General features: G+C 42.1%; 1 protein-coding gene across 2 annotated transcripts; it reads right to left on the bottom strand.

Moving 5' to 3' along the window:
• Positions 1-2,475: 2,475 nt before the first annotated feature.
• LOC119354726 (factor of DNA methylation 4-like) lies at positions 2,476-5,690 on the bottom strand. 2 transcript variants are annotated; one of them, XM_037621470.1, is made up of 3 exons: positions 3,678-5,690; positions 3,299-3,502; positions 2,476-3,120 (listed from the first exon to the last, which is right to left on the bottom strand). In XM_037621470.1, the coding sequence occupies exons 1-3, from the start codon at positions 5,568-5,570 to the stop codon at positions 2,893-2,895; spliced, it is 2,325 nt and encodes a 774-aa protein (XP_037477367.1). In that variant the 5' UTR covers positions 5,571-5,690; the 3' UTR covers positions 2,476-2,892. The 2 variants fall into 2 exon arrangements, with proteins under 2 accessions (XP_037477367.1, XP_037477366.1); XM_037621469.1 differs by having other exon boundaries at positions 3,299-3,511.
• Between the last annotated feature and the right edge of the window lie 20,833 nt (positions 5,691-26,523).

The following is a 26,523-nucleotide window of genomic DNA, read 5'->3' on the forward strand; positions in this document are numbered from 1 at the left end:
CTAGTTCAATCTCATTACCGGCAAGTCTCTTTACTCGTTCCATAATACATCATCTCATAACTAACTCATTAGTCATTTGCTTGCAAGGCTTATTATGATGTGTATTACGGAGAGGGCCCAGAGATACCTCTCCGATACTCGGAGTGACAAATCCAATCTCGATCCATCTCAACTCAACAAACACCTTTGGAGATACCTTAGAGCATCTTTATGATCACCCAGTTACGTTGTGATGTTTGATAGCACACAAGGTATTCCTCCAGTATCTTGGAGTTGCATGATCTCATGGTCGAAGGAACATGTATTTGACACTCAAGAAAGCGGTAGCAATAAACTGAACGATTGTATGCTAAGCTAACAGATGGGTCTTGTCCATCACATCATTCTCCTAATGATGTGATCCCGTTATCAAATGACAACACATGTCTATGGTTAAGAAACCTTAACCATCTTTGATCAACGAGCTACTCTAGTAGAGGCTTACTACGGACACGGTATTTGTTTATGTATTCACACATGTATTTAAGTTTCTGATCAATACAATTCTAGCATAAATAATAGGGTGTTTATCATTTATGCCACTAATTGTGTCCCATTACTCAGTTTTGCCATTAGAAGTTACAACTGCCCAAAAATGCCATTGTTTCATGAGATGCTTCCTAAAAAATGTCATGCTCAAAAATGCCACTAGACACCATTACTGTCAGCTCAAAGCCCGTTTACCATGTTACATGACCAAAATACCCATGGACAAACATGTGTGCTCTCCCTCTATCTCACTATGATAAAGTGTGGGTCCCACTCGAGCCCCAACAACGTTCTTATTTTCCTCTAAAATAATTCGCTTCTTACTCCTGAGAAGTAGGGCCCACATTGTGTGATAGAGAGAATTGACATGTGGGTCTAGGGTTATTCTGGTCATATAACATGGCCAACAGGTTTGACCTAACAATAACAATGTTGAATGACATTTTTGAGCAAACATCTAATGGGATGATGGCATTTTTTAGGTGTCTAATGGCATTTTTGAGGAAGCATCTCATGAAACGATGGCATTTTTGAGCAGTTGTAACTTCTAATGGCAAAAGTGAGTAGTGGGACACGACTAGTGACATAAAGGATAAAAACCCTAAATAATAAACCTTTATCGTGAATAAGAAATATAAAATAACAACTTTATTATTGCCTCTAGGGTATATTTCCTTCACTCCGGTCCTCCTCGAGTCCGTCCGTCTGGACATAATCGATGAAACTCCGGCGTACATTCCTGCCACCTCCTTAGGACGGTGAGGTTAGGGTTTCTTGTCATGTGGCGAGATTTGACATCAGGTGTTTCAGATCTATGCAATGGTTCAACGTCGACGACCGCGACTCCAGAGAACTGATCCTTTGGGGCACGTGCATGAAGACTTCTAGTCTATCATCGGCAAGGTCAAGCCGGCTCCGGTAGGGGAGCAGCGACATCGGTGTGTCGGCGGCTCATTCTGGCAGCAGTAGTGGTCGTCTGGTGGTGTCAAAAGCTCGACGTAATTTTTATTATGTTTGAGTTGCTTTTGTATGTCTGATAAACTTTTATGATAGACCTGATCCTTTTTGCAAAAAAAAAAGCTTTAATATTTTTAATATTTTTGTCTTACTAATATATATACATATAATAAATTTAAAAATAAAAAAGTAATTGTGTATCATAAAAAAATTGCACATATAAAACATCAATTTTCATACACTTCCTTGAAAAGGTTCATCTATTTTTAGAAGTGTTCATGAATTTTATGACAATGTTCATGCATTTTTAAAAAGTGTTGGCGTATTTAAAAAAGAAGCTCATTCATGTGTCTTTGTCCAGAGGAAGGAGGATTTTCACATGAAAACAAAAGGCCAGCTATATGCTTTGCGGTAGTTACGGTCAATTTCAGTTGGTTTCGTATCTGGCAGTCTTCATGTGATGGCATCTACTTCAATTTCAGTTGGTTTCCTATCAGCTCGAGCTCAAATGCTCCTGGTGTACCATCTACTCTCCATGTTAGTTAGACAGAACAGATGAAATCACCGTCAGAAAGTAGCATGTACATCAATGGAAGAGTGGCATACAGCAACCAAATCAGTACAAAAGCACATATACACAAGATCGATACCTGTAATGCAAGCCTGAAGCCGCAATTGATTTGAGATTCACATTAGCAGGAACTGGAAAAGCTTATACTTGCAGCAGTCCAAAACTGAACACCATAAGAACGCGCAGATCATCTGACAATGTTTTAGCTGTACAAAACAGTTCAGGGTTCAATTGCACAACAAAAGGTGGTTTCACTTCCACCACACTGAAATTTCTACATCAAGCTTATGTGCCAGCACAGGAACTGCATTCTATCTATGTGGTGCTGCTTCTGCATATTCAGTTGAAGGTCCATGAGGCAGTTCGACCTTTGTAACACCGAAACTTTCCCACCACACGCACACATACACACAAGAGCATACATGTAGCAGATCTTAAGGGTAAACATCACATATGTGAGGCAATCTACATTTTAGAGTAGCAGTGCATGCCAATTCTACAATAGAGGATCTAATTAATAATAAGATGAAAGGTGATGACGGTTAATATAGTTGCACAATCAGTATCAACCAATGAGCCACTACAAACCTCTACCTAATACACTAAAACACTAAACTCACACTATGTCTAGTTAAAGGTGGAAGATATGAAAGCAAAAGCAGCACACGAAGCCTGCAGATAAATGAGGTTCAGCGCAGGGACGAATTCCCTCAGCATCTGCTTCTTCTTCAATGGTAGTGGCTGCTGCTGCCAATTTTTCTCACTCCATGAAAGCTTGGCCCTCTCCATGAGCAAACTCGCCCCCTCTATGCGTGAAACCTGGCTTCGTCCCAGGTTCACCGCTTCCTCTTATGTGATTGCCACTGTTTCAGGATGAACTCGATGCCTTCTTCCAGTGTTGCTTTCCGGCCATCCTTATAGTTCCACAGCTCTGGTACAACATAACGGCCACTGGGGTTGTACTCATTGATTTCAAGCAGTGCATTCGTTACCAAAGTGCATATTTCTTCACCATGTTCCTCCTTCAACTTCTGCAGCTTGTCATCATCCTCTAAGAGAATTTCCTACACCAAATAGTGAGATCATGTATGTGCTGTCAGATGGAATCACGGAAATTTGTGATGCTTGTAAAAAGATAGGAATGCTCGCGCCACCATTCAGCTGCAAGAAAGCTACCTGAGCTTGAAAACTAGGAATAATACTACATGTAAAAGTAAAAGAAATAGCAGGGACACTCCATACCATCTCTTTACCATCAACCATGACGATCTTAAAAGGGTGCCACTTTGAGTTTGTAATTTCAGCTTGCCACTTTGAACAAAGAAAAACAGAATCAACTTGGGCATCTTCTTGTGATACATCTTGTTTGCAAGCATTCGCAAATGCTTTCATGTCAAGCTCGCCCATTCTCTTGACCCCTATATTTGCCCGTCCATTTGTAAACTTCTGCAGCCCCTACAAACACAAAGATTAGATCACAAAGGATAATAGTGACATGCCAGAAAGTGTCGGAACAGATAAATTACAGTGGCAATTAGTGGTGACATAGTCATATAATGAAATGCACAAAAGCCCCAAATTTATATATGCCGGACATTGTCGGAACCAACCCCTCACTTACATCTTTTAGCCTTTTCCGGGCAACTTGCAACTCATTGTTGCTGCCTATTTCCTTGGTTAGTAGAACACGATTGAGCGACTCCATTGCTTCCAGTTCATTCTGTAACTGTGCTACTAGCTCCCTTAGACACTCCAACTCATCATTTCCTTTTCTTTGCTGGGTTACCAACGCCTGGTTAAAAGACTCAACTGTGTGCATCTTACAATGTAACTTTTTCTTGTATTGCGCAAGGTGCATCCTCTCACACTCATTTTGCGCATGTAGAGCTTTAAGCTCCTTGGATCTCGTTTCAAGCCTCCTGGATTTCGCTTCTAGCTCCATAGATCTTGCCTCAGACTGCAAGTGTCTGGCATCAAGTTGCTTGGATCTCACGTCAAACTCTGCTGATCTTGCTTTAATCTTCTTGCATCTCACGTCAATCATCTTGGATTTTACATCCAACATCTTTGATTTCGCTTCCAGATCCATAGACCATGACTGAGGCTGCTTGTCCCTGGTGTCAAGTTGTTTGGATCTTGCTTCGGGCTGCATGGATTTTGCATCAAGATCCGTTTTCATCTTGGGATCCAGCTCTGAGTGTTGCAACTCATCGTTCCTTTTTCTTTTTTGGGCAACTACAGCCTCGTTGAGCGACTTGGCTGAATACAAGTTTCCATTGTCTTGCTCAAGGTTTTTTCTGTCAAGCTCTTTTAGTGGTGCAAGCTCTGTTTGCATGGGTCTCACATCAAACTCCGCAGGTCCTGCTTCGGGCTGCATGGATTTTGCATCAAGATCCTTATTCATCTTGGGATCCAGCTCTGCGTGCTGCAACTCATCGTTTCCTTTTCTTTTTTGGGTAACTACAGCCTTGTTGAGCGACTTCGTTGAATCCAGGTTTTCATTGTCTTGCTCAAGGTTCCTTCTATCGAGCTCTTTCAGGGTAGCTAGCGGTGCAAGCTCTGTCTGCATGGGTCTCGCATCAAACTCCGCAGATCTTGCTTCGGGCTGCATTGTTTTTGCATCGAGATCCTTTTTCATCTCCGGATCCAGCTCTGGGTGCTGCAACTCATCGTTCTTTTTCCTTTTGGGGGTAACTACAGCATCGTTGAGTGACTTGGTCGAATGCAACTTTTCTTTGTCTTGCTCAAGGTTCTTTCTATCAAGCTTGTTTAGGGTAGCTAGCGCTGCAGTCTGTGTCTGCATAGATCTCGCACCAAAAAGTTTTTGCATCTTGCACTTGGAATCCAGCTCACTGGTTGTTAACCGCTTGTTTCCCCCGCTGATTGCGGAGGGCTTCTTGTGTTGTGCACCCAATGACGACTTGGGCGGCGGCCGGAAAAGAGTCGGCCACTTCACCAAGACGAGCTTCTGCAGGTAGGCGCCGTAGTAGCATGCCGAGCGGGACCTCGTCCCTTTCCTAAGCTCGAACATCTCTTCCTCCACGAGGCTCCAGATCAGCGCGGTCCAGTCAAAAGTATGCGCCTTCCCATCCATCACCACCATCTGTGCCCTCGTGCGGGCCCTGCTATTCCAGCCGCTGCCTGCCTCTAACGGCGTCAGGATGTAGGCCTTGATGAACTCCGTCGCGGCGAAGGCGACGGCGGCCGAGTCCACTTCGGAGGACGCGGTCCTCGCAGCCGCAGCCCCAGGGGGCGGGAGGCAGAGCGCCTTGGCGAAGGTACGGCAGCAGACATCGATGCGGCCGTTCTGCGTGGAGCTCTGCCCGTGTTCCGCGCTGTAGTTAGCGATGAGATCTGCGACGTGTTGGCGGCACAACGCGCCGGAGAAGCAGAGGTCGAGGCGGACGAAGTCGAGGAGGCCCAGCGCGCGTAGGCCGGCGTCGCAGGCGGTGGAGGGGGGCGCGGGTGGGTCGAGGAGGCGGATTTTGGCGCGGAGTTGCGGTTGGCACCGCATGCCGACCTTGCGCCGTACGAATCCGACGGAATCGTGGCCGGGACGGCGATTTTGGTCGGCGGAGGGAGGGGAGGAGAGTTTTTTTTTTTTTTGATGAGAGGTGGGATGGGATGAGAGACGGGAAGTGAGTGAGTAGGACCGAGTAGGTTAACTCTTAGGGCGTGTTTGGTTGCAGTAGTGAACAGTAGATGTATTGCATACATATCTCAGCTTAGTCTGGTTGAGTAAAAAACAGTTCCAAATGTGTTATCTATAAGTTGTTTGGTTGCCTGCATCTAGGGTCTCTGCATTAGATAATATGGAAGTTCATTTTGTTTGCTTGCCTGCATTGGCCTAAGCGGTACATGAACATGGTGTTTGGTTGCACGCATGAGGTATGATTAAGAGCTAGCACTTGCACTTAGCACACAAGGTTAAGAGCTAATAGAGGGAGGGGAAGAAGAAATGTAGTGTGCGCCGGACAATGGCGACTGCGGTGGATAGTGGCCGCGGCGCCGTGTCCGACATGACAAGCATGGAGTCGTGGATGAGCGACCCCGTCGGCGGCATGGCGAGCGACGCCGCCGGCGAACTAGTTGCGGTGCTCGCGCAAAGACAGTCGACAGAGGAGGAGAATGCAGTGCTTGCGCCATGGCATCGTGAATGCAGTGGACGAGAGAGGAGGCCGAGATGATCGACGCCAGAAACGACTCAAGTGTAGTAGGGTGAGAGAGAGGAGGCCAAGATGATCGACCCCGTCAGTGGCGCGGTGAACTGAAGTGTGCACGGAGGCAGATGACACAAGAAAGCAGTGTGCGCGTCATTGCAGCGTCAGTGCAGTAGGAGGACGACAGAGAGTAGGCCGAGATGAGCGACACCGGAAACGACTCTGGTGTAGTAGAACGTGGGTAAGGAGATCAAGGGGAAGGGCGTCAGTGTCGAGAGGGACGAATATGAGGGCTTGAAGGAAATATGCCATAGAGACAATAATAAATTTGTTATTTGTTATTTTCTTATTCATGATAAAGGTTTATTATTCATGCTAGAATTGTATTGATCGGAAACTTAAATACATGTGTATATACATAAACATATATCGTGTCCTTAGTTTACCTCTACTAGACTAGCTCGTTGATCAAAGATGGTTAAGATTTCCTAACCATGGACATGTGTTGTCATTTGATAACGAGATCACATCATTAGAAGAATGACATGATGGACAAGACCCATCCGTTAACTTAGCATTTGATCGCACAGTTTATTGCTACTGCTTTCATGTATGTCAAATACATATTCCTTTGACTATGAGATCATGCAACTCCCGAATACCAAAGGAATGCCTTGACTGTTATCAAACGTTACAACATAATTGGGTGATTATAAAGATGCTCTACAAGTATCTCCGAAGGTGTTTCTTTGGGTTGGCATGAATCGAGATTAGGATTTGTCACTCCGAGTATCGAAGAGGTATCTCTGGACCCTCTCGGTAATACACATCATAAGCTTGCAAGCAACCGAATAAGAAGTTAGTCATGAGGTGATGTATTAGGGAACGAGTAAAGAGACTTGCTGGTAACGAGATTGAACTAGGTATGAAGATACCGACGTTTGAATCTCGGGCAAGTAACATACCGATTGACAAAGGGAATTACGTATGTTGTCATAATCGTTCGACCGATTAAGATCTTCATAGAATATGTAGAAGCCAATATGAGCATCCAGGTTCCGCTATTGGTTATTGACCGAAGAGGTGTCTCGGTCATGTCTACATAGTTCTCGAACCCGTAGGGTCCGCACGCTTAACGTTCGATGTCGATTTAGTATTAAATGAGTTATGTGATTTGGTGACCGAATATTGTTCGAAGTTCCGGATGAGATCACGGACATGACGAGAAGTCTCGAAATGGTCGAGAAGTAAAGATTAATATATAAGACGATGGTATTCAAACACCAGAAGTGTTCTGGAGGGTACCGGGTACTCATCCGGTCACCGAAAAGGAGTTTCGGACACCCCGGCAAAGATATGGGCCTTATGGGCCAAGTAAGGGAACACACCAGCCCTGATGCGCCCCTATATAGAGGCCGGCCCTATGAGGAGGAGAAGAAAAAAGGGGAGGGCAAGGAAAGTGTGGATTGGGATTCCTACTTTCTTCCCTCCCCCCCCCCCCGCTCTTTCCTTCCACCTCAGTTATATATGGCAGGGGGCACAAGGCTTGGGAGTGACTCCAAGTAGGATTCCTTCTACTTGGGCGCCTCCTATGGCTGCCCCTCCCTCCCACCCACCTATATATATGAAGATGGGGCGCCTAGCGCACAACAGACAATTGCCTAGCAGTGTGCGACGCCCTCTCTAGAGATTACACCCTCGGTCATATTCTCGCGGTGCTTAGGCAAAACCTTGCGCGAATCACTTCACCATTGATAACCCACAAGCATAGGGGATCCCAATAGTTTCCGAGGGTAGAGTATTCAACCCAAATTTATTGATTCACAAGGGGAGCCAAAGAATATTCTCAAGTATTAGCATCCGAGTTGTCAATTCAACTACACCTGAAAACTTAATATCTGCAGCAAAGTGTTTAGTAGCAAAGTAATATGATAGTGGTGATAACGGTAGCAAAAGATAACAGTAGTAAAAGTAATGTTTTTGGTATTTTATAGTGATGATAGCAATAGCAATAGAAAAGTAAATAAGCGGAGAACAATATATGGAAAGCTCGTAGGCAATGGATCAGTGATGGAGAATTATGCCGGATGCGGTTCATCATGTAATAGTCATAACCTAGGGTGACACGGAACTAGCTCCAGTTCATTGATATAATGTAGGCATGTATTCCGAACATAGTCATACGTGCTTATGGAAAAGAACTTGCATGACATCTTTTGTCCTACTCTCCTGTGGCAGCGGGGTCCTTACGGAAACTAAGGGATATTAAGGCCTCCTTTTAATAGAGAACCGGAACAAAGAATTAACACATAGTGAATACATGAACTCCTCAAATTACGGTCATCACCGGTAAGTATCCCGATTATTGTCACTTCGGGGTTAATGGATCATAACACATAATAGATGACTATAGACTTGCAAGATAGGATCAAGAACACTCATATATTGATGAAAACTTAATAGATTCAGATCTGAAATCATGGCACCCGGGCCCTCGTGACAAGCATTAAGCATAGCAAAGTCATAGCAATATTAATCTCAGAACATAATGGACACTAGGGATCAAACCCTAACAAAACTAACTCGATTACATGATAGATCCCATCCAACCCATCACCGTCTAGCAAGCCTACGATGGAATTACTCACGCACGACGATGAGCATCATGAAATTGGTGATGGAGGATGGTTGATGATGACGATGGGGACGGATTCCCCTCTCCGGAGCCCCGAACGGACTCCAGATCAGCCCTCCCGAGAGGTTTTAGGGCTTGGAGGCGGCTTCGTATCGTAAAAAGCGATGATTTTTTCTCTCTGATTTTTTCTCATCGAAACTCAATATATGGAGGTGGAGTTGGAGTCGGAGATGCAATAGGGGACCCACGAGGTAGGGGGCGCGCCCCCACCCTCATGGCAAGGTGGTGGCCCCCCTGGCCTTTATCTTTTGCAGGTATTTTTCTTATTTTCTGAAAAGTGGCTCCATGAAGTTTCAGGTCATTCCGAGAATGTTTGCTCCTGCACATAAATAACACCATGGTAATTCTGCTGAAAACAGCGTCTGTCTGGGTTAGTTCCATTCAAATCATGCAAGTTAGAGTCCAAAACAAGTGCAAAAGTGTTTGGAAAAGTAGATACGTTGGAGACGTATCAACTCCCCCAAGCTTAAACCTTTGCTTGTCCTCAAGCAATTCAGTTGACAAACTGAAAGTGATAAAGAAAAACTTTTACAAACTCTCTTTGCTCTTGTTGTTGTAAATATGTAAAGCCAACATTCAAGTTTTCAGCAAAGATTATAACTAACCACATTTGCAATAACGCATAGGTCTCAAGTTTACTCATATCAATAGCATAATCAACTAGCGAGGCATAATAATAAAACTCAGATGACAACACTTTCTCAAAACAATCATAATATGATATAACAGGATGGTATCTCGCTAGCCCTTTCTGAGACCGCAAAACATAAATGCAGAGCACCTTTAAAAACCAAGGACTGACTAGACATTGTAATTCATGGTAAAAGAGATCCAGTCAAGTCATACTCAATGTAAACTAATAGTAATGGATGCAAATGATAGCGGTGCTCTCCAACTGGTGCTTTTTAATAAGAGGATGATGACTCAGCATAAAAGTAAATAGATATGCCCTTCCAGAGGGAAGCATGGATTTGTAGAGGTGCCAGAGCTCGGCTTTGAAACAGAGGTGAATAATATTTTGAGCGGTATACTTTCATTGTCAACATACAACCAAGAGATGGCGACATCTTCCATGCTACACACATTATAGGCGGTTCCCAAACAGAATGGTAAAGTTTATACTCCCCCTTCCACCAACAAGTATCAATCCATGGCTTGCTCAAAACAACGAGTGTCTCCAACTAACAAGAGTCCCAGGAGGAGTTTTGTTTGCAATTATTTTGATTTAGTTTGCATAAAGCATGGGACTGGGCATCCCGGTGACCAGCCATTTATCTCGTGAGTGAGGAGCGGAGTCCACTCCTCTTGAGAATAACCTGCCTAACATGGAAGATATAGACAACCCTAGTTGATAGATGAGCTATTCAAGCATACAAAACAGGATATTTATTTGAAGGTTTAGAGTTTAGCACATACAAATTTACTTGGAACGGCAGGTAGATACCGTATATAGGTAGGTATAGTGGACTCATGTGGAATAACTTTGGGGTTTAAGGAGTTTGGATGGACAAGCAGTATTCCCGCTTAATACAGGTGAAGGCTAGCAAAAGACTGGGAAGCGACCAGCTAGAGAGCGACAACAGTCATGAACATGCATTAAAATTAATCGACACCGAATGCAAGCATGAGTAGGATATAATCCACCATGAACATAAATATCGTGAAGGCTATGTTGATTTTGTTTCAACTACATGCGTGAACATGTGCCAAGTCAAGTCACTTAAATCATTCAGAGGAGGATACCACCCTATCATACCACATTATAACCATTTTAATAGCATGTTGGCACGCAAGCTAAACCATTATAACTCATAGCTAAGCAAGCATGGCATAAGAAACTATGATCTCTAGTTGTCATTGCAAACATGTTTATTCATAATAGGCTGAATCAGGAACGATGAACTAATCATATTTACAAAAACAAAAGAGGTCGAGTTCATACTAGCTTTTCTCATCTCAGCCAGTCCATCATATATCATCATAATTGCCTTTCACTTGCACGACCGAATAGTGTGAATAATAATAATAGTGTACGTGCATTGGACTAAGCTGGAATCTGCAAGCATTCAATAAATAGGAGAAGACAAGGCAATATGGGCTCTTTTGTCAGATCAACAATAATGCATATAAGAGCCACTTCAACAATTTAATTATGGTCTTCTCCTATCGACCCCCAAAGAAAAGAAAAGAAATAAAACTATTTACATGGGAAAGCTCCCAACAAGCAAAAGAAGAACAGGAAATCTTTTTGGGGTTTCTTTTTAGTTACTACTACAAGCATGGAAATTAAACTGATTAAAAGTTACAACTGATTTTTTTTGATTTTTCTTAAGGTTTATTAAACACACAAGAAGAAAGCATAAAAAAGGAAAATAAACTAGCATGGATGATACAATGAAAAAGTATGAGCACCGACATCTAGCAATGAGTGTGTGAGCATAAATGTAATGTCGGTGAGAAATACGTACTCCCCCAAGCTTAGGCTTTTGGCCTAAGTTGGTTTATGGCCATGGCTGGCCTGGCGGATATCCATAATAATAGTTGGGGTCGTACTGCGATGAGGAAGAAGAAGGCTCCGATTGCCACTGGCTGGCAATCATCTCCGGATCCCACTGATAATTAGACTGTCGTGAAGGATCAATTTGTGGTTCCGGCTCTGGCTCCTCAGCTGGTGCAGGGTTCCGGTAGGCGTGAATAGCCGTCAACGGAACAAGGTACGTGCCTACAGTTAAATCAAACAAAGAAGGAGCGGGCAAGGTAATAGTCTCAGGATGATGTTTATTAAAGAACAATTGATATTTAAGCTCTCCTGCCCTATTCTTAATAATAAAATCATGTGCTACCATACTTTTATAATCTACATAAACACGAGGCATCACTTTTTCTTCCTTCTCAGCATGCCTAATAGGTATGTTAAAATGTGCAGCTAGGCGTGTAGCATAGATGCCTCCAAAGATGGAGCCCTTTGTACGGTTCAGACTTAACCGTTTAGCAGTAATACCGCCCATACTAAAAGTGTTATCACTGTATAAACCTTGGAGCAAAATAATAATATCAGGGATACTAAGGTTTCCACAGTTTCCGCGACCAATTAAACAACGACTAGAAAATAATGCAAAATAGCGTAAAACAGGAAAATGTATGCTAGTGATTCGTGCATCGGAAACCTTCCTTGTTTCCCCTACAGTGATAGTATCAATAAACCCCTCCACGTCATCACGATATGGTTCTTCTGTCATGCCCTCAAAAGGGACTACACAAATCTAACAAAAATCATAAAGTGACATCTCCTTATGCTCATCATATAAATAAAACTCCACCGTAGGTGGTGAGCTCCTAGAATGGAAATGAAAGTTTTGCACAAAGATATTTGTGAGTAAGAGATACTGATCGCATTGGTCGTGGAGGAAAGCGGCGAGGCCTGCATTAGGAGCCAATTCATGAAAATCTTCATAAATCCCGGCTGCTCTCAAGAAATCCTCGGAAGGCCATTCACACGCCCGAACCTCCGCGGTGCGCGGCAAATTATACTTAGGCTTCGGTGCCTTTTCCTTCGAGCTTTGGCTCGATGAGCCCCTCAATAATCTCCTCATCATTTTCTGAAAAATTCTGAAATTTTTAGTAACTTCAAAATAAAAGTAAACCAAACTCAATAATATTGATAGTAACTACTCCTACAAGTGCCTAGGGCCTATATCATGCATCAAAACTACTTTTGACCATATAAATTTGACATGCAAGCTCAAGAACAGGGTCACCTAAGCAGCAAAAATTTGCAATGAATAAAGCACTAGAACAAAAACTAATTGGACCAATGGGGGAGTCACATACCAACGAACAATCTCCCCAAGCAGTTTTATGAGAGGTGCTTTGAGCAAGGAGATCGAAAATGGCAGCAAAACAAGCTGACTCGGGTTTGAGATGGTTATTCGTGTTTGGGGGAGGAAGAAGGAGTGTATGGGTTAAAGGATAAGTGGAGGAGGGCCACCGTGGGCCCATGAGGCAGGGGGCGCGCCCTCGTGGGCAGGTGGTTGGCCCCCCTGGTGTGTTCTCAGTTCCATAAATCCTCAAATATTCTAGAAAAAATCATATTTAATTTTCAGGGCATTTGGAGAACTTTTATTTTCGAGGTACTTTTACATTGCACGGATAATCAGATAATAGACAGACAAATATTTATTTCTATTTTATTTAATATAAATAACAGAAAGTAAAAGTGGGGTACAGAAGGTTGTGCCTTCTAGTTTCATCCATCTCATGACCATCAAAAGGAATCCTCTAACAAGGTTGATCAAGTCTTGTTAACAAACTCATTCTGAATAACATGGAACCGGAGAAATTTCGAATAACACTATGTTACCTCAACGGGGATATGCACATCCCCAATAATAAGAATATCATATTTCTTCTTGACAGTAGGAAGAGGAAATTCCAAACCTCCAAATATAGTCGATGGAATTTTTCCAATAGAGTTGATACTATGAACTTGAGGTTGTTTCCTCGGAAAGTGTACCGTGTGCTCATTACCATTAGCATGAAAAGTGACATTGCCTTTAGTGCAATCAATAACAGCCCCTGCAGTATTCAAAAAGGGTCTTCCAAGAATAATAGACATACTATCGTCCTCAGGAATATCAAGAATAACAAAGTCCGTTAAAATCGTAACGTTTGCAACTACAACAGGCACATCCTCACAAATACCGATAGGTATAGCAGTTGATTTATCAGCCATTTGCAAAGATATTTCAGTAGGTGTCAACTTATTCAAATCAAGTCTACGATATAAAGAGAGAGGCATAACACTAACACCGGCTCCAAGATCACATAAAGCAGTTTTAACATAGTTTCTTTTAATGGAGCATGGTATAGTTGGTACACCGGGATCTCCAAGTTTCTTTGGTATTCCACCCTGAAAAGTATAATTAGTAAGCATGGTGGAAATTTCAGCTTCCGGTGTCTTTCTTTTATTTGTAATAATATCTTTCATATACTTAGCATAAGGATTGGTTTTGAGCATATCAGTTAATCGCATACACAAAAAGATAGGTCTAATCATTTCAGCAAAGCGCTCAAAATCCTCATCATCCTTTTTCTTGGATGGTTTGGGAGGAAAGGGCATGGGTTTCGAAACCCAAGGCTCTCTTTCTTTACCATGTTTCCTAGCAACAAAGTCCTTTTTATCATAACATTGATTCTTTGATTGTGGGTTATCAAGATCAACAGCAGGTTCAATTTCTATATCATTATCATTACTATGTTGAGCATCATCATGAATATTATTATTAGCATTATCACTAGTTTCAGGTTCGTTACCAGATTGAGTTTCAGCATCAGAAATAGAAATATCATTTGGATTCTCAGGTGTTTCAACAATAGGATCACTAGAAGCATGCAAAGTTCTATCATTTTTCTTTTTCTTCTTTTTAGAAGAACTAGGTGCATCTAAATTATTTCTCTAAGAATCTTGCTCAATTCTCTTAGGATGGCCTTCAGGATACAAATGTTCCTGAGTCATTCTACCACTCATTGAGCAAATCATTTTGAGCTTTAAGTACTTGTTCTACTTGAGTGGTAACCATAGAAGCATGTTTACTAATAAGTTTAAGTTCACCGTTGACATTAGCCACATAATCACCCAAATGTCCAAGCATATTTGAATTATATTTTAATTGTCTACCAAAATAAGCATTAAAATCTTCTTGCTTAGCCACAAATTTATCAAACTCATCTAAGCATGGGCTAGCAATTTTAGTCAATGGGATTACAGCTTTATCATATCTATAGAGAGAATTTACCTTTACTACCTGTGTCGGGTTATCAAGACCATGAGTTTCTTCAATAGGTAAAGGATTTGGATTATATGTTTCTTCAACAGGCGGTAAATTAAGACCATGTATTTCTTCAATAGGAGGTAAATTCTTAACATCTTCAGCTTTAATACCCTTTTCTTTCATAGATTTCTTTGCCTCTTGCATATCTTCAGGACTGAGAAATAGAATACCCCTCTTCTTCGGAGTTGGTTTAGGAATAGGCTCAGGAATTGGCTCCGGAGGTGTCCAATTATTTTCATTTGTCAACATATTATTCAATATAATTTCAGCTTCATCCGGTGTTCTTTCCCTGAAAATAGAACCAGCACAACTATCTAGGTAATCTCTGGAGACATCGGTTAGTCCATTATAAAAGATATCAAGTATTTCATTTTTCTTAAGAGGATGATCAGACAAAGCATTAAGTAATTGGAGAAGCCTCCCACAAGCTTGTGGGATACTCTCTTCTTCAATTTTCACAAAATTATATATATATCCCTTAAAGAAGCCTGTTTCTTATGAGCAGGGAAATATTTAGCAGAGAAGTAGTAAATCATATCCTTGGGACTACGCACACAACCAGGATCAAGAGAATTAAACCATATCTTAGCATCACCCTTTAATGAGAACGGAAATATTTTAAGGATATAAAAGTAGCGAGTTCTCTCATCTTTAGTGAACAGGGTAGCTATATCATTCAGTTTAGTAAGATGTGCCACAACAGTTTCAGATTCATAACCATGAAAAGGATCAGATTCAACCAACGTAATTATATCAGGATCAACAGAGAATTCATAATCCTTATCAGTAACAAAGATAAGTGAAGTAGCAAAAGTAGGGTCAGGTTTCATTCTAGCATTTAGAGATTGCTTACTCCATTTAGCTAATAATCTTTCAAGTTCAGTTCTATTTCTGCAAGCTAAAATAGCTAAAGAAGCATCTTGATCAAAAACATAACCCTTAGGAATGGCAAGTGGTTCTTCATCATCACTTTCATCAGTGTCATCAGATTCAACATTTTCAATTTCTCTAGCCCTAGCAAGTTGTTCATCAAGACAATCACTAAGTGGCATAGTAGTATCAGGCATAGAGGTAGTTTCATCATAAGTATCATGCATAGCAGAATTGGCATCATCAATAACATGCGACATATGAGAACGAATATCAGAAGCAGGTGTAGGTGTCGCAAGCTTACTCAAAACAGAAGGTGAATCAAGTGCAGATCTAGATGGCAGTTCCTTACCTCCCCTCGTGGTTGAGGGATAGATCTTGGTTTTTGGATCTCTCAAGTTCTTAATAATGATAAGAAGATATATATCCCAAGTGACTCAAAGAATAGAACTATGCTCCCCGGCAATGGCGCCAGAAAATAGTCTTGATAACCCACAAGTATAGGGGATCGCAACATTTTTCGAGGGTAGAGTATTCAACCCAAATTTATTAATTTGACACAAGGGGAGCCAAAGAATATTCTCAAGTATTAGCAGCTGAGTTGTCAATTCAACCACACCTGGAAACTTAATATCTGTAGCAAAGTAATATGATAGTGGTGATAACGGTAGCAAAAGGTAACAGTAGTAAAAGTAATGTTTTTGGTATTTTGTAGTGATGATAGCAATAGCAACAGAAAAGTAAATAAGCGGAGAACAATATATGGAAAGCTCATAGGCAATGGATAAGTGATGGAGAATTATGCCGGATGCGGTTCATCATGTAATAGTCATAACCTAGGGTGACACAGAACTAGCTCCAATTAATTGATATAATGTAGGCATGTATTCCGAACATAGTCATATGTGCTTATGGAAAAGAACTTGCATGCCATCTTTTGTCCTACCCTCCCATGGCAGTGGGGTCCTTACGGAAACTAAGGGATATTAAGGCCTCCTTTTAATAGAGAACCGGAACAAAGCATTAACACATAGTGGATACATGAACTCCTCAAACTAGGGTCATCACTGGTAAGTATCCCGATTATTGTCACTTCGGGGTTAACGGATCATAACACGTAATAGGTGACTATAGACTTGCAAGATAGGATCAAGAACACTCATATATTGATGAAAACATAATAGGTTTAGATCTGAAATCATGGCACTCGGGCCCTAGTGACAAGCATTAAGCATAGCAAAGTCATAGCGACATCAATCTCAGAACATAGTGGACACTAGGGATCAAACCCTAACAAAACTAACTCGATTACATGATAGATCCCATCCAACCCATCACCGTCCAGCAAGCCTATGATGGAATTACTCACGCATGGCGGTGAGCATCATGAAATTGGTGATGGAGGATGGTTGATGATGACGATGGGGACGGATTCCCCTCTCCGGAGCCCTGAACGGACTCCAGATCAGCCCTCCCGAGAGGTTTTAGGGCTTGGCTGCAGCTCCGTATCGTAAAACGCGATGATTTCTTCTCTCTGATTTTTTTCTCATCGAAACTCAATATATGGAGGTGGAGTTGGAGTCGGAGACGCAACAGGGGGCCCATGAGGTAGGGGGCGTGCCCTAGGGGGGCAGGCGCCCCCCACCCTCATGGCAAGGTGGTGGCCCCCTGGCCTTCATCTTTTGCAGGTATTTTTCTTATTTTATGAAAAGTGGCTCCATGAAGTTTCAGGTCATTCCGAGAACGTTTGCTCCTGCACAAAAATAACACGATGGTAATTCTGCTGAAAACAGCGTCTGTCCGGGTTAGTTCCATTCAAATCATGCAAGTTAGAGTCCAAAACAAGGGCAAAAGTGTTTGGAAAAGTAGTTACGTTGGAGGCGTATCAACCATCACTGTCACCACTCCGTCATGCTGACGGAACTCATCTACTTCCTCGGCACTCCGCCGGATCAAGAGTTCGAGGGACGTCATCGAGCTGAACGTGTGCAGAACTCGGAGGTGTCGTATGTTCAGTGCTTGATCGGTCAGAACGAGAATAAGTTCGACTACATCAACCGCGTTGTCAAATGCTTCCGCTTTTAGTCTACGAGGGTACGCAGACATACTCTCCCCCTCTCGTTGCTATGCATCTCCTAGATAGATCTTGCGTGAGCGGAGGAATTTTTTTGAAATTGCATGTTACGTTTCCTAACTATGGCATCTGAGCCAGGTCTATGCATAGATGATATGCACGAGTAGAACACAAAGAGTTGTGGGCGGTGATCGTCATACTGCTTACCACCAATGTCTTATTTTGATTCGATGGTCTTGTTGGATGAAGCGGCCTGGACCAACCTTACATGACCACATTCATGAGACCGGTTCCACCGACAAACATGCAACTAGTTTTGCATAAAGGTGGTTGGCGGGTGTCTGTTTCTCAAACTTCAGTTGAATCAAATTTGACTGCGGTTGGTCCTTGTTGAAGGTTAAAACAGCAAACTTGATAAATGACTATTGTGATTTTGATGCGTAGGCAAGAACGGTTCTTGCTAGAAGCCCGTAGCAACCACGTAATGCTTGCAACAACAAAGCAGAGGACGTCTAACTTGTTTTTGTAGGGCATGTTGTGATGTGATATGGTCAAGACATGATGTGATATACGTCATTGTATGAGATGATCATGTTTTATAAAAGTTACTAGCAACGGCAGGAGCCTTATGGTTGTCTCTTTATTGTATGAAATGCAAACGCCATGTGATTGATTTACTTTATCACTATGCGTTAGTGATAGTTGTAGAAGCAATAGTTGGTGAGATGACCACGACGCTACGATGGAGATCAAGGTGTCAAGCCAGTGACGACGGAGATCATGACGATGCTTTGGAGATGGAGATCAAAAGCACAAGATGATGATGGCCATATCATGTCACATATTTTGATTGCATGTGATGTTTATCTTTTATGCATCTTATTTTTCTTAGTACGGCGGTAGAATTTATAAGATGATCCCTTAACTAAAATTTCAAGGTATAAGTGTTCTCCATGAGTATGCACCGTTGCGACAGTTCGTCGTGCTGAGACACCACGTGATGATCGGGTGTGATAGGCTCTACGTTCACATACAATGGGTGCAAGACAGTTTTACACGTGCGGAATACTCGAGTTAAACTTGATGAGCCTGGCATGTACAGACATGGCCTCAGAACACTAGAGACCGAAAGGTCGAACGTGAATCATATAGTAGATATGATCAATATAGAGATGTTCACCATTGATGACTATTCCATCTCACGTGATGATCGGACATGGTTTAGTAGATTTGGATCACGTATCATTTAGATGACTTGAGGGATGTCTATCTAAGTGTGAGTTATTAAGTAATTTGATTAATTGAACTTAATTTATTATGAACTTAGTCCTGATAGTATTTGCATATCTATGTTGTAGATTAATAGCTCGCGTATACCTCCCCTGTTTTATTTTTGTTATGTTCCTAGAGAAAACTAAGTTGAAAGATGATAGTAGCAATTATGCAGACTGAGTCCGTGATCTGAGGATTATCCTCATTGCTGCACGAAAGAATTATGTCCTTGATGCACCGCTAGGTGACAGACCTATTACAGGATCAGATGCAAACGTTATGAACGTCTGGCAAGCTTGATATGATGACTACTTGATAGTTTTGTGCGCCATGCTTTACGGCTTAGAACAGGGACTTCAAAAACATTTTGAACGCCACGAAGCATATGAGATGTTCCAAGAGCTGAAATTGGTATTTTAGACTCATGCCCGTGTCGAGAGGTATGAGACCTCTGACAAGTACTTTGCATACAAGATGGAGGAGAATAGCTCAGCTAGTGAGCATGTCCTCAGAATGTCTGGGTACTACAATCACTTGAATCAAGTGGGAGTTAATCTTCAAGATAAGATAGTGATTGACAGAGTTCTCTAGTCATTGTCACCAAGTTACTAGAACTTCGTGATGAACTATAATATGCAAGGGGTGACAAAAACGATTCCCAAGCTCTTCGCGATGCTAAAATCGGCGAAGGTAGAAATCAAGAAATAGCATCAAGTGCTGATGGTTAACAAGACCACTAGTTTCAAGAAAAAGGGTAATGGAAATAAAGGGAAATTCAAGAAGAATGTCAAGCAAGTTGCCACTCCCGTGAAGAATCCCAAAGCTAGACCCAAACCTGAAACTGAGTGCTTCTACTGCAAAGGAAATGGTCACTGGAAGCGGAACTGCCCCCCAAAAAACTTGACAGATAAGAAGGATGGCAAAGTGAACAAAGGTATATTTGATATACATATTATTGATGTGTACTTTACTAGTGTTCATAGTAGCCCCTGCGTATTTGATACCAGTTCAGTTGCTAAGATTTGTAACTCAAAACAGGAGTTGCAAAATGAACAGATACTAGTTAAGGGCGAGGTGACGATGTGTGTTGGAAGTGATTCCAAGGTTGATAAGATCACCATCGCACACTCCCTCTACCTTCGGGATTAGTGTTGAACCTAAAATAAATGTTATTTGGTGTTTGTGTCGAGCATGAATATGATTTGATCATGTTTATTGCGATACAGTTATTCATTTAAGTCAGAGAATAATTGTTGTTCTGTTTAGATGAATAAAACCTTCTATGCTCATACACCCAATGTAAATGGTTTACTGAATCTTGATCGTAGTGATACACATATTCATAATATCGATGCCAAAAGATGCAAAGTTGATAATGAGAGTGCAGCATATTTGTGGCACTGCCATTTAGGTCATATTGGTGTAAAGCGATGAAGAAACTCCATGCAGATGGGCTTTTGGAATCACTCGATTATGAATTATTTGATACTTTCAAACCATGCCTCATGGGTAAGATGACTAAAACTCCGTTCTCCGGAACAATGGAGCGAGCTAATGACTTATTGGAAATAATAAATACCGATGTATGCAGTCCGAGGAGTGTTGAAGCTTGCGGCGGGTATTGTTATTTTCTCACCTTCACAGATGATTTAAGCATATATGGGTATATCTACTTGATGAAACACAAGTTTGAAACATTTGAAAAGTTCAAAGAATTTCAGAGTGAAGTGGACAATCATTGTAACAAGAAAATAAAGTTTCTACGATCTGACCTCGGAGGCAAATATTTGAGTTACGAGTTTGGACTTCATTTAAAACAACATGGAATAGTTTCACAACTCACGCCACCTGGAACACCACAACGTAATGGTGTGTCCGAACATCGTAACCGTACTTTATTAGATATGGTGCAATCTATGATGTCTCTTACCGATTTTATCACTATTGTTTTGGGGTTATGCATTAGAGACAGTTGCTCACGTTAAATAGGGCACCGTCTAAATCCATTGAGATGACACCGTATGAAATGTGGTTTGGCAAGAAACCTAAGCTGTCATTTCTTAAAGTTTGGGGTTGCGACACTTATGTCAAAAGGCTTCAGCCTGATAAGCTCGAACCCAAATCGGAGAAGTGCGTCTTCATAGGATACCCTAAGGAAACAATTGGGTACACCTTCTACCACAGATCCGAAGGCAAGATCTTTGTTGCCAAAAATGGAAAATTTCTAGAGAAGGAGTTTCTCTCGAAAGAAGTGAGTGGGAGGAAAGTAGAACTTGATGAGGTAATTGTACATTCTCTCGAACTGGAAAGTAGCTCATTAGAGAAATCTGTTCCCGTGATGCCTACACCACCTAGAGAGGAAGCTAATGATAATGATCATGAAACTTCAGATCAACTTACTACTGGACCTCGTAGGTCGAACAGAGCACGTTCCATAGCAGAGTGGTACAGTAACCCTATTCTGGAAGTCATGTTACTAGACCATGACGAACCTATGAACTGTGAAGAAGCTATGATGAGCCCAGATTCCGATAAATGGCATGATGCCATGAAATCTGAGATAGGATTCATGTATGAGAACAAAGTGTGGACTTTGGTGGACTTGCCCGATGATCGGCAAGCCATTGAGAATAAATGGATCTTCAAGAGGAATACGAACGCTGATGGTAGTGTTACTATCTACAAAGCTCGACTTGTCGCAAAAGGTTTTCGGCAAGTTCAAGGTGTTGACTACGATGAGATTTTCTCACTCATGGTGATGCTTAAGTCTGTCCGAATCATGTCAGCAATTGCCACATTTTATGAAATCTGGCAAATGGATGTCAAAACTACATTCCTTAATGGATTTATTAAAAAATAGTTGTATATGATGCAACTAGAAGGTTTTGTCAAGGTGCTAACAAAGTATGCGAGCTCCAGAGATCCATCTATGGACTGGTGCAAGCATCTCGGAATTGGAATATACGCTTTGATGAGGTGATCAAAGCATATGGTTTTATACAGACTTATGGTGAAGCCTGTATTTACAAGAAAGTGTGTGGGAGCTCTGTAGCATTTTTGATATTATATGTGGATGACATATTATTGATTGGAAATGATATAGAATTTCTGGATAGCATAAAAGGATACTTGAATAAAGAATTTTTCAATGAAAGACCTCGGTGAAGCTACTTATATATTGGGAATCAAGATCTATAGGGATAGATCGAGACACTTAATAGGACTTTCACAAAGCACATACCTTGACAAGATGTTGATGAAGTTCAAAATGGATCAGTCAAAGAAGGAGTTCTTGCCTGTATTGTAAGGTGTGAAGTTGGGTAAGACTCAAAGCCCGACCACGACATAAGATAGAGAGAGAATGAAAGTCATTCCCTATGCCTCAGCCATAGGTTCTATAAAGTATGCCATGTTGTGTATCAGACCTATTGTGTACCTTGCCATGAGTTTGGCAAGGGGGTACAATAGTGATCCAGGAGTAGATCACTGACATAGGTCAAAAAATCCTTAGAGGACTAAGGAAATATTTCTCGGTTAGGGAGGTGATAAAAGTTCGTTGTAAAGGGTTACATCGATCCAAGCTTTGACACTAATCTAGATGACTCTAAGTCTCAATTTGGATACGTATTGAAAGTGGGAGCAATTAGCTAGAGTAGCTCCATGTAGAGCATTGTAGACATACAAATTTGCGAAATACATACAGATCTGAATGTGGAAGACCCGTTGACTAAACTTCTCTGACAAGCAAAACATGATCACACCTTAATACTCTTTGGGTGTTAATCACATGGTGATGTGAACTAGATTATTGACTCTAGTAAACACTTTGGGTATTGGTCACATGGCGATGTGAACTATGGGTGTTAATCACATGACGATGTAAACTATTGGTGTTAAATCACATGGCGATGTGAACTATATTATTGACTCTAGTGCAAGTGGGAGACTGAAGGAAATATGCCCTAGAGGCAATAATAAATTTGTTATTTCATATTTCCTTATTCATGATAAATGTTTATTATTCATTCTAGAATTGTATTGATTGGAAACTTAAATACATGTGTGAATTCATAAACAAATACCGTGTCCCTAGTAGGCCTCTACTAAACTAGCTTGTTGATCAAAGATGGTTAAGGTTTCCTAACCATGGACATGTGTTGTCATTTGATAATGGGATCACATCATTGGGAGAATGATGTGATGGACAAGACCCACCTGTTAGGTTAGCATTTGATCGTAAAGTTTATTGCTACTGCTTTCATGCATGTCAAATACATATTCCCTTGACTATGAGATCATGCAACTCCCGGATACCGAAGGAATGCCTTGTGTGCTATCAAACATCACAACGTAACTAGGTGATTATAAAGATGCTCTACAGGTATCTCCGAAGGTGTTTTGTTGGGTTGGCATGAATCGAGATTAGGATTTGTCACTTTGAGTATCGGAGAGGTATCTTTGGGCCCTCTCGGTAATACACATGATAAGCTTGCAAGCAAACGACTAAGGAGTTAGTCACGAGGTGGTGTATTAGGGAACGAGTAAAGATACTTGCCGGTAACGAGATTGAACTAGGTATGAAGATACCGACGATCGAATCTCGGGCAAGTAACATATCAATTGACAAAGGGAATTACATATGTTGTCATAACGGTTCGACCGATTAAGATCTTCGTAGAATATGTAGGAGCCAATATGAGCATCCAGGTTCCGCCATTGGTTATTGACCGGAGAGGTGTCTCGGTCATGTCTACATAGTTCTCGAACCCGTAGGGTCCGCACGCTTAACGTTCGATGACTATTTAGTATTATATGAGTTATGTGATTTGGTGACCGAATGTTGTTCGTAGTTTGGAGTCCCGGATGAGATCACGGACATGACGAGGAGTCTCGAAATGGTCGAGAGGTAAAGATTGATATATAGGACGATGGTATTCGGACACCGAAAGTGTTCCGGAGGGTAACAGGTACTTATCGGGTCACCGAAAAGGAGTTTCGGGCACCCCCGGCAAAGATATGGGCCTTATGAGCCAAGTGTAACACCCTCGATGCGACTATATCTCCCACATGTCGAGGCACGACTTAGAGGCATAATCACATTGAAGGCATATGTCGCAAGTTAGGCAATCTTCACAAACATCCCATGTAATATAATTAATAAAAGGGGAGATAACATAGTTGGCTTACACTCGCCACGTCAATCAAGGTACATAAATAACATTACATCATCCAAACACTCATGGCCCGACTACGGCGCCAAAATAAAAGACAACCCAACATGCGACACGGTCCCGATCACCCCCAACTGGGCACCACTACTGATCATCAGGAAAGGAAACATAGTATCATTGTGAGTCCTCGTCGAACTCCCACTTGAGATCAAGCGCGTCACCTGGAGCGGAATCATCAGGCCCTGCATCTGGTGTAATAGTAATCTGTGAGCCACAGGGACTCAGCAATCTCGCACCCTCGCGATCAAGACTATTTAAGCTTAATAGGTAAGGCAAGGTAAATATATGTGGAGCTGCAGCAAGCGACTAGCATATATGGTGGCTATCCTGTTCGCAAAAGAGAGCGAGAAGAGGAGGCAAAGCGCGAGCGAGTAATCTAGAGAACAACCTGCGCAAGCATTACTCCAACACCGTGTCCACTTCCCGGACTCCGCCGAAAAGAGGCCATCACGGTAACTCACACGGTTGATTCATTTTAATTAAATTAAGGTTCAAGTTATCTACAACCGGACATTAACAAATTCCCATCTGCCCATAACCGCGGGCACGGCTTTCGAAAGTTCAAATCCCTGCAGGGGAGTCCCAACTTAGCCCATGACAAGCTCTCACAGTCAACGAAGGAATAGACCTCCTCCCGAGACGTTTCGATCAGACTCGGTACCTCGGTTCTTCAAGACACTTCGACGGGTTAAAACAAGACCAGCAACACCGCCCGAATGTGCCGAAAAATCCCGATAGGAGCTCCACATATCTCATTCTCAGTGCACACTCAGATGAGCGCTCCATACAACTAAAACCAAACCTCGAGTTTCCCCGAGGGGGCGCTGCACAGGACTCTAGTTTGGACCAACACTCAGAGGAGCACTGGCCCCGGGGGGGTTTAAAATAAGATGACCCTCGGGCTCCGGAAACCCAAGGGAAAAAGAGGCTAGGTGGCAAATGGTAAAACCAAGGTTGGGCATTGCTGGAAAAGCTTTAATCAAGGTGAACTATCAAGGGGTTCCCATTATAACCCAACCGCGTAAGGAACGCAAAATCCGGGAACATAACACCGATATGACGGAAACTAGGGCGGCAAGAGTGGAACAAAACACTAGGCGAGAGGCCGAGCCTTCCACCCTTTACCAAGTATATAGATGCATTAAGATAACATGGCAATATAATGATATCCCAACAAGTAAATAATGTTCCAACAAGGAACGGTCTCCAATCTTCACCTGCAACTAGCAACGCTATAAGAGGGGCTGAGCAAAGCGGTAACATAGCCAATCAATGGTTTGCTAGGATATGGTGGGTTAGAGGTTTGACATGGAAATTTGGGAGGCTTGAAAGCAAGTGTAGGCATCGTAGCATTGGCATAGCAAAAGAGCGAGCATCTAGCAAAGCAAAGATAGTAGTGATTTCGAGGGTATGATCATCTTGCCTGCAAAGTTGTCAGACTTGACTGGATCCTCGAAAGCAAACTCAACGGGCTCCTCGTTAGCGAACTCGTCTCCCGGCTCTACCCAAACAAGATAGACAAGCATCAAGGACACAATCAACCATGTGCAAGGATCAAACAATATGATGCAAAGATGGTATGCTATGCGGGATGCGATGCGGGATGCATATGCAAGATTTGACAAGGAATGCATGAACCTGGCCTCAACTTGGAAAACCAAGTGTGCCACTGGAAAGATGAGATGAAATCGCTTGAAAACGATATAAAGAACGCTGGAATCGGAGTTACGGTTTGGAAATGGCAAGCGATTCAAATATGACCATGTTCTGCGATTTACAGCAAGTAGCCATCTAAATGCAATGAGATGAACAAGCTACAGCACTCAAACATGACAACAAAATACATGGCAGGGATGCATTCAAGATTCTTAACAAAAGTCTAGCACTGAGCTACGGCCAATTCATCCATTAACAGGTTCAAACAAGCATGACAAAAATGCATATGGTAAACAGATTTCAGACTTAGTGAAATTAACACTTGTCTGGAATTTCAGATCAGGTAGCACTCTTTGGAGCAACAAAACTACATGCTACAGGACCTGAACATGGCAAAGTAAAACATGGCATGGAGCTACTCAAAGAGCTTAACAAAAGTCCCTTAGTGACCTTGAGCCAAAAGGGATCAGAAAATACAATTGCAAGCATGTGAACATGGCAAAAACATAATCAGTTCTCAGACTTAGTGAAAACTGGAGCATGCTGAAACAGATATCAAGTAGGCATGTTTACGAGCTCGATGCACTCACCACAGAGCAAGTCATGACCATCTAAGCATACACCCATCAAGATTACACAAAATGCAAGCTAGACATGGCAAGAACAATAGCATAGCAT

Source organism: Triticum dicoccoides, chromosome 2A (assembly GCF_002162155.2).
Source record: "Triticum dicoccoides isolate Atlit2015 ecotype Zavitan chromosome 2A, WEW_v2.0, whole genome shotgun sequence".
Classification (NCBI taxonomy): domain Eukaryota; kingdom Viridiplantae; phylum Streptophyta; class Magnoliopsida; order Poales; family Poaceae; genus Triticum; species Triticum dicoccoides.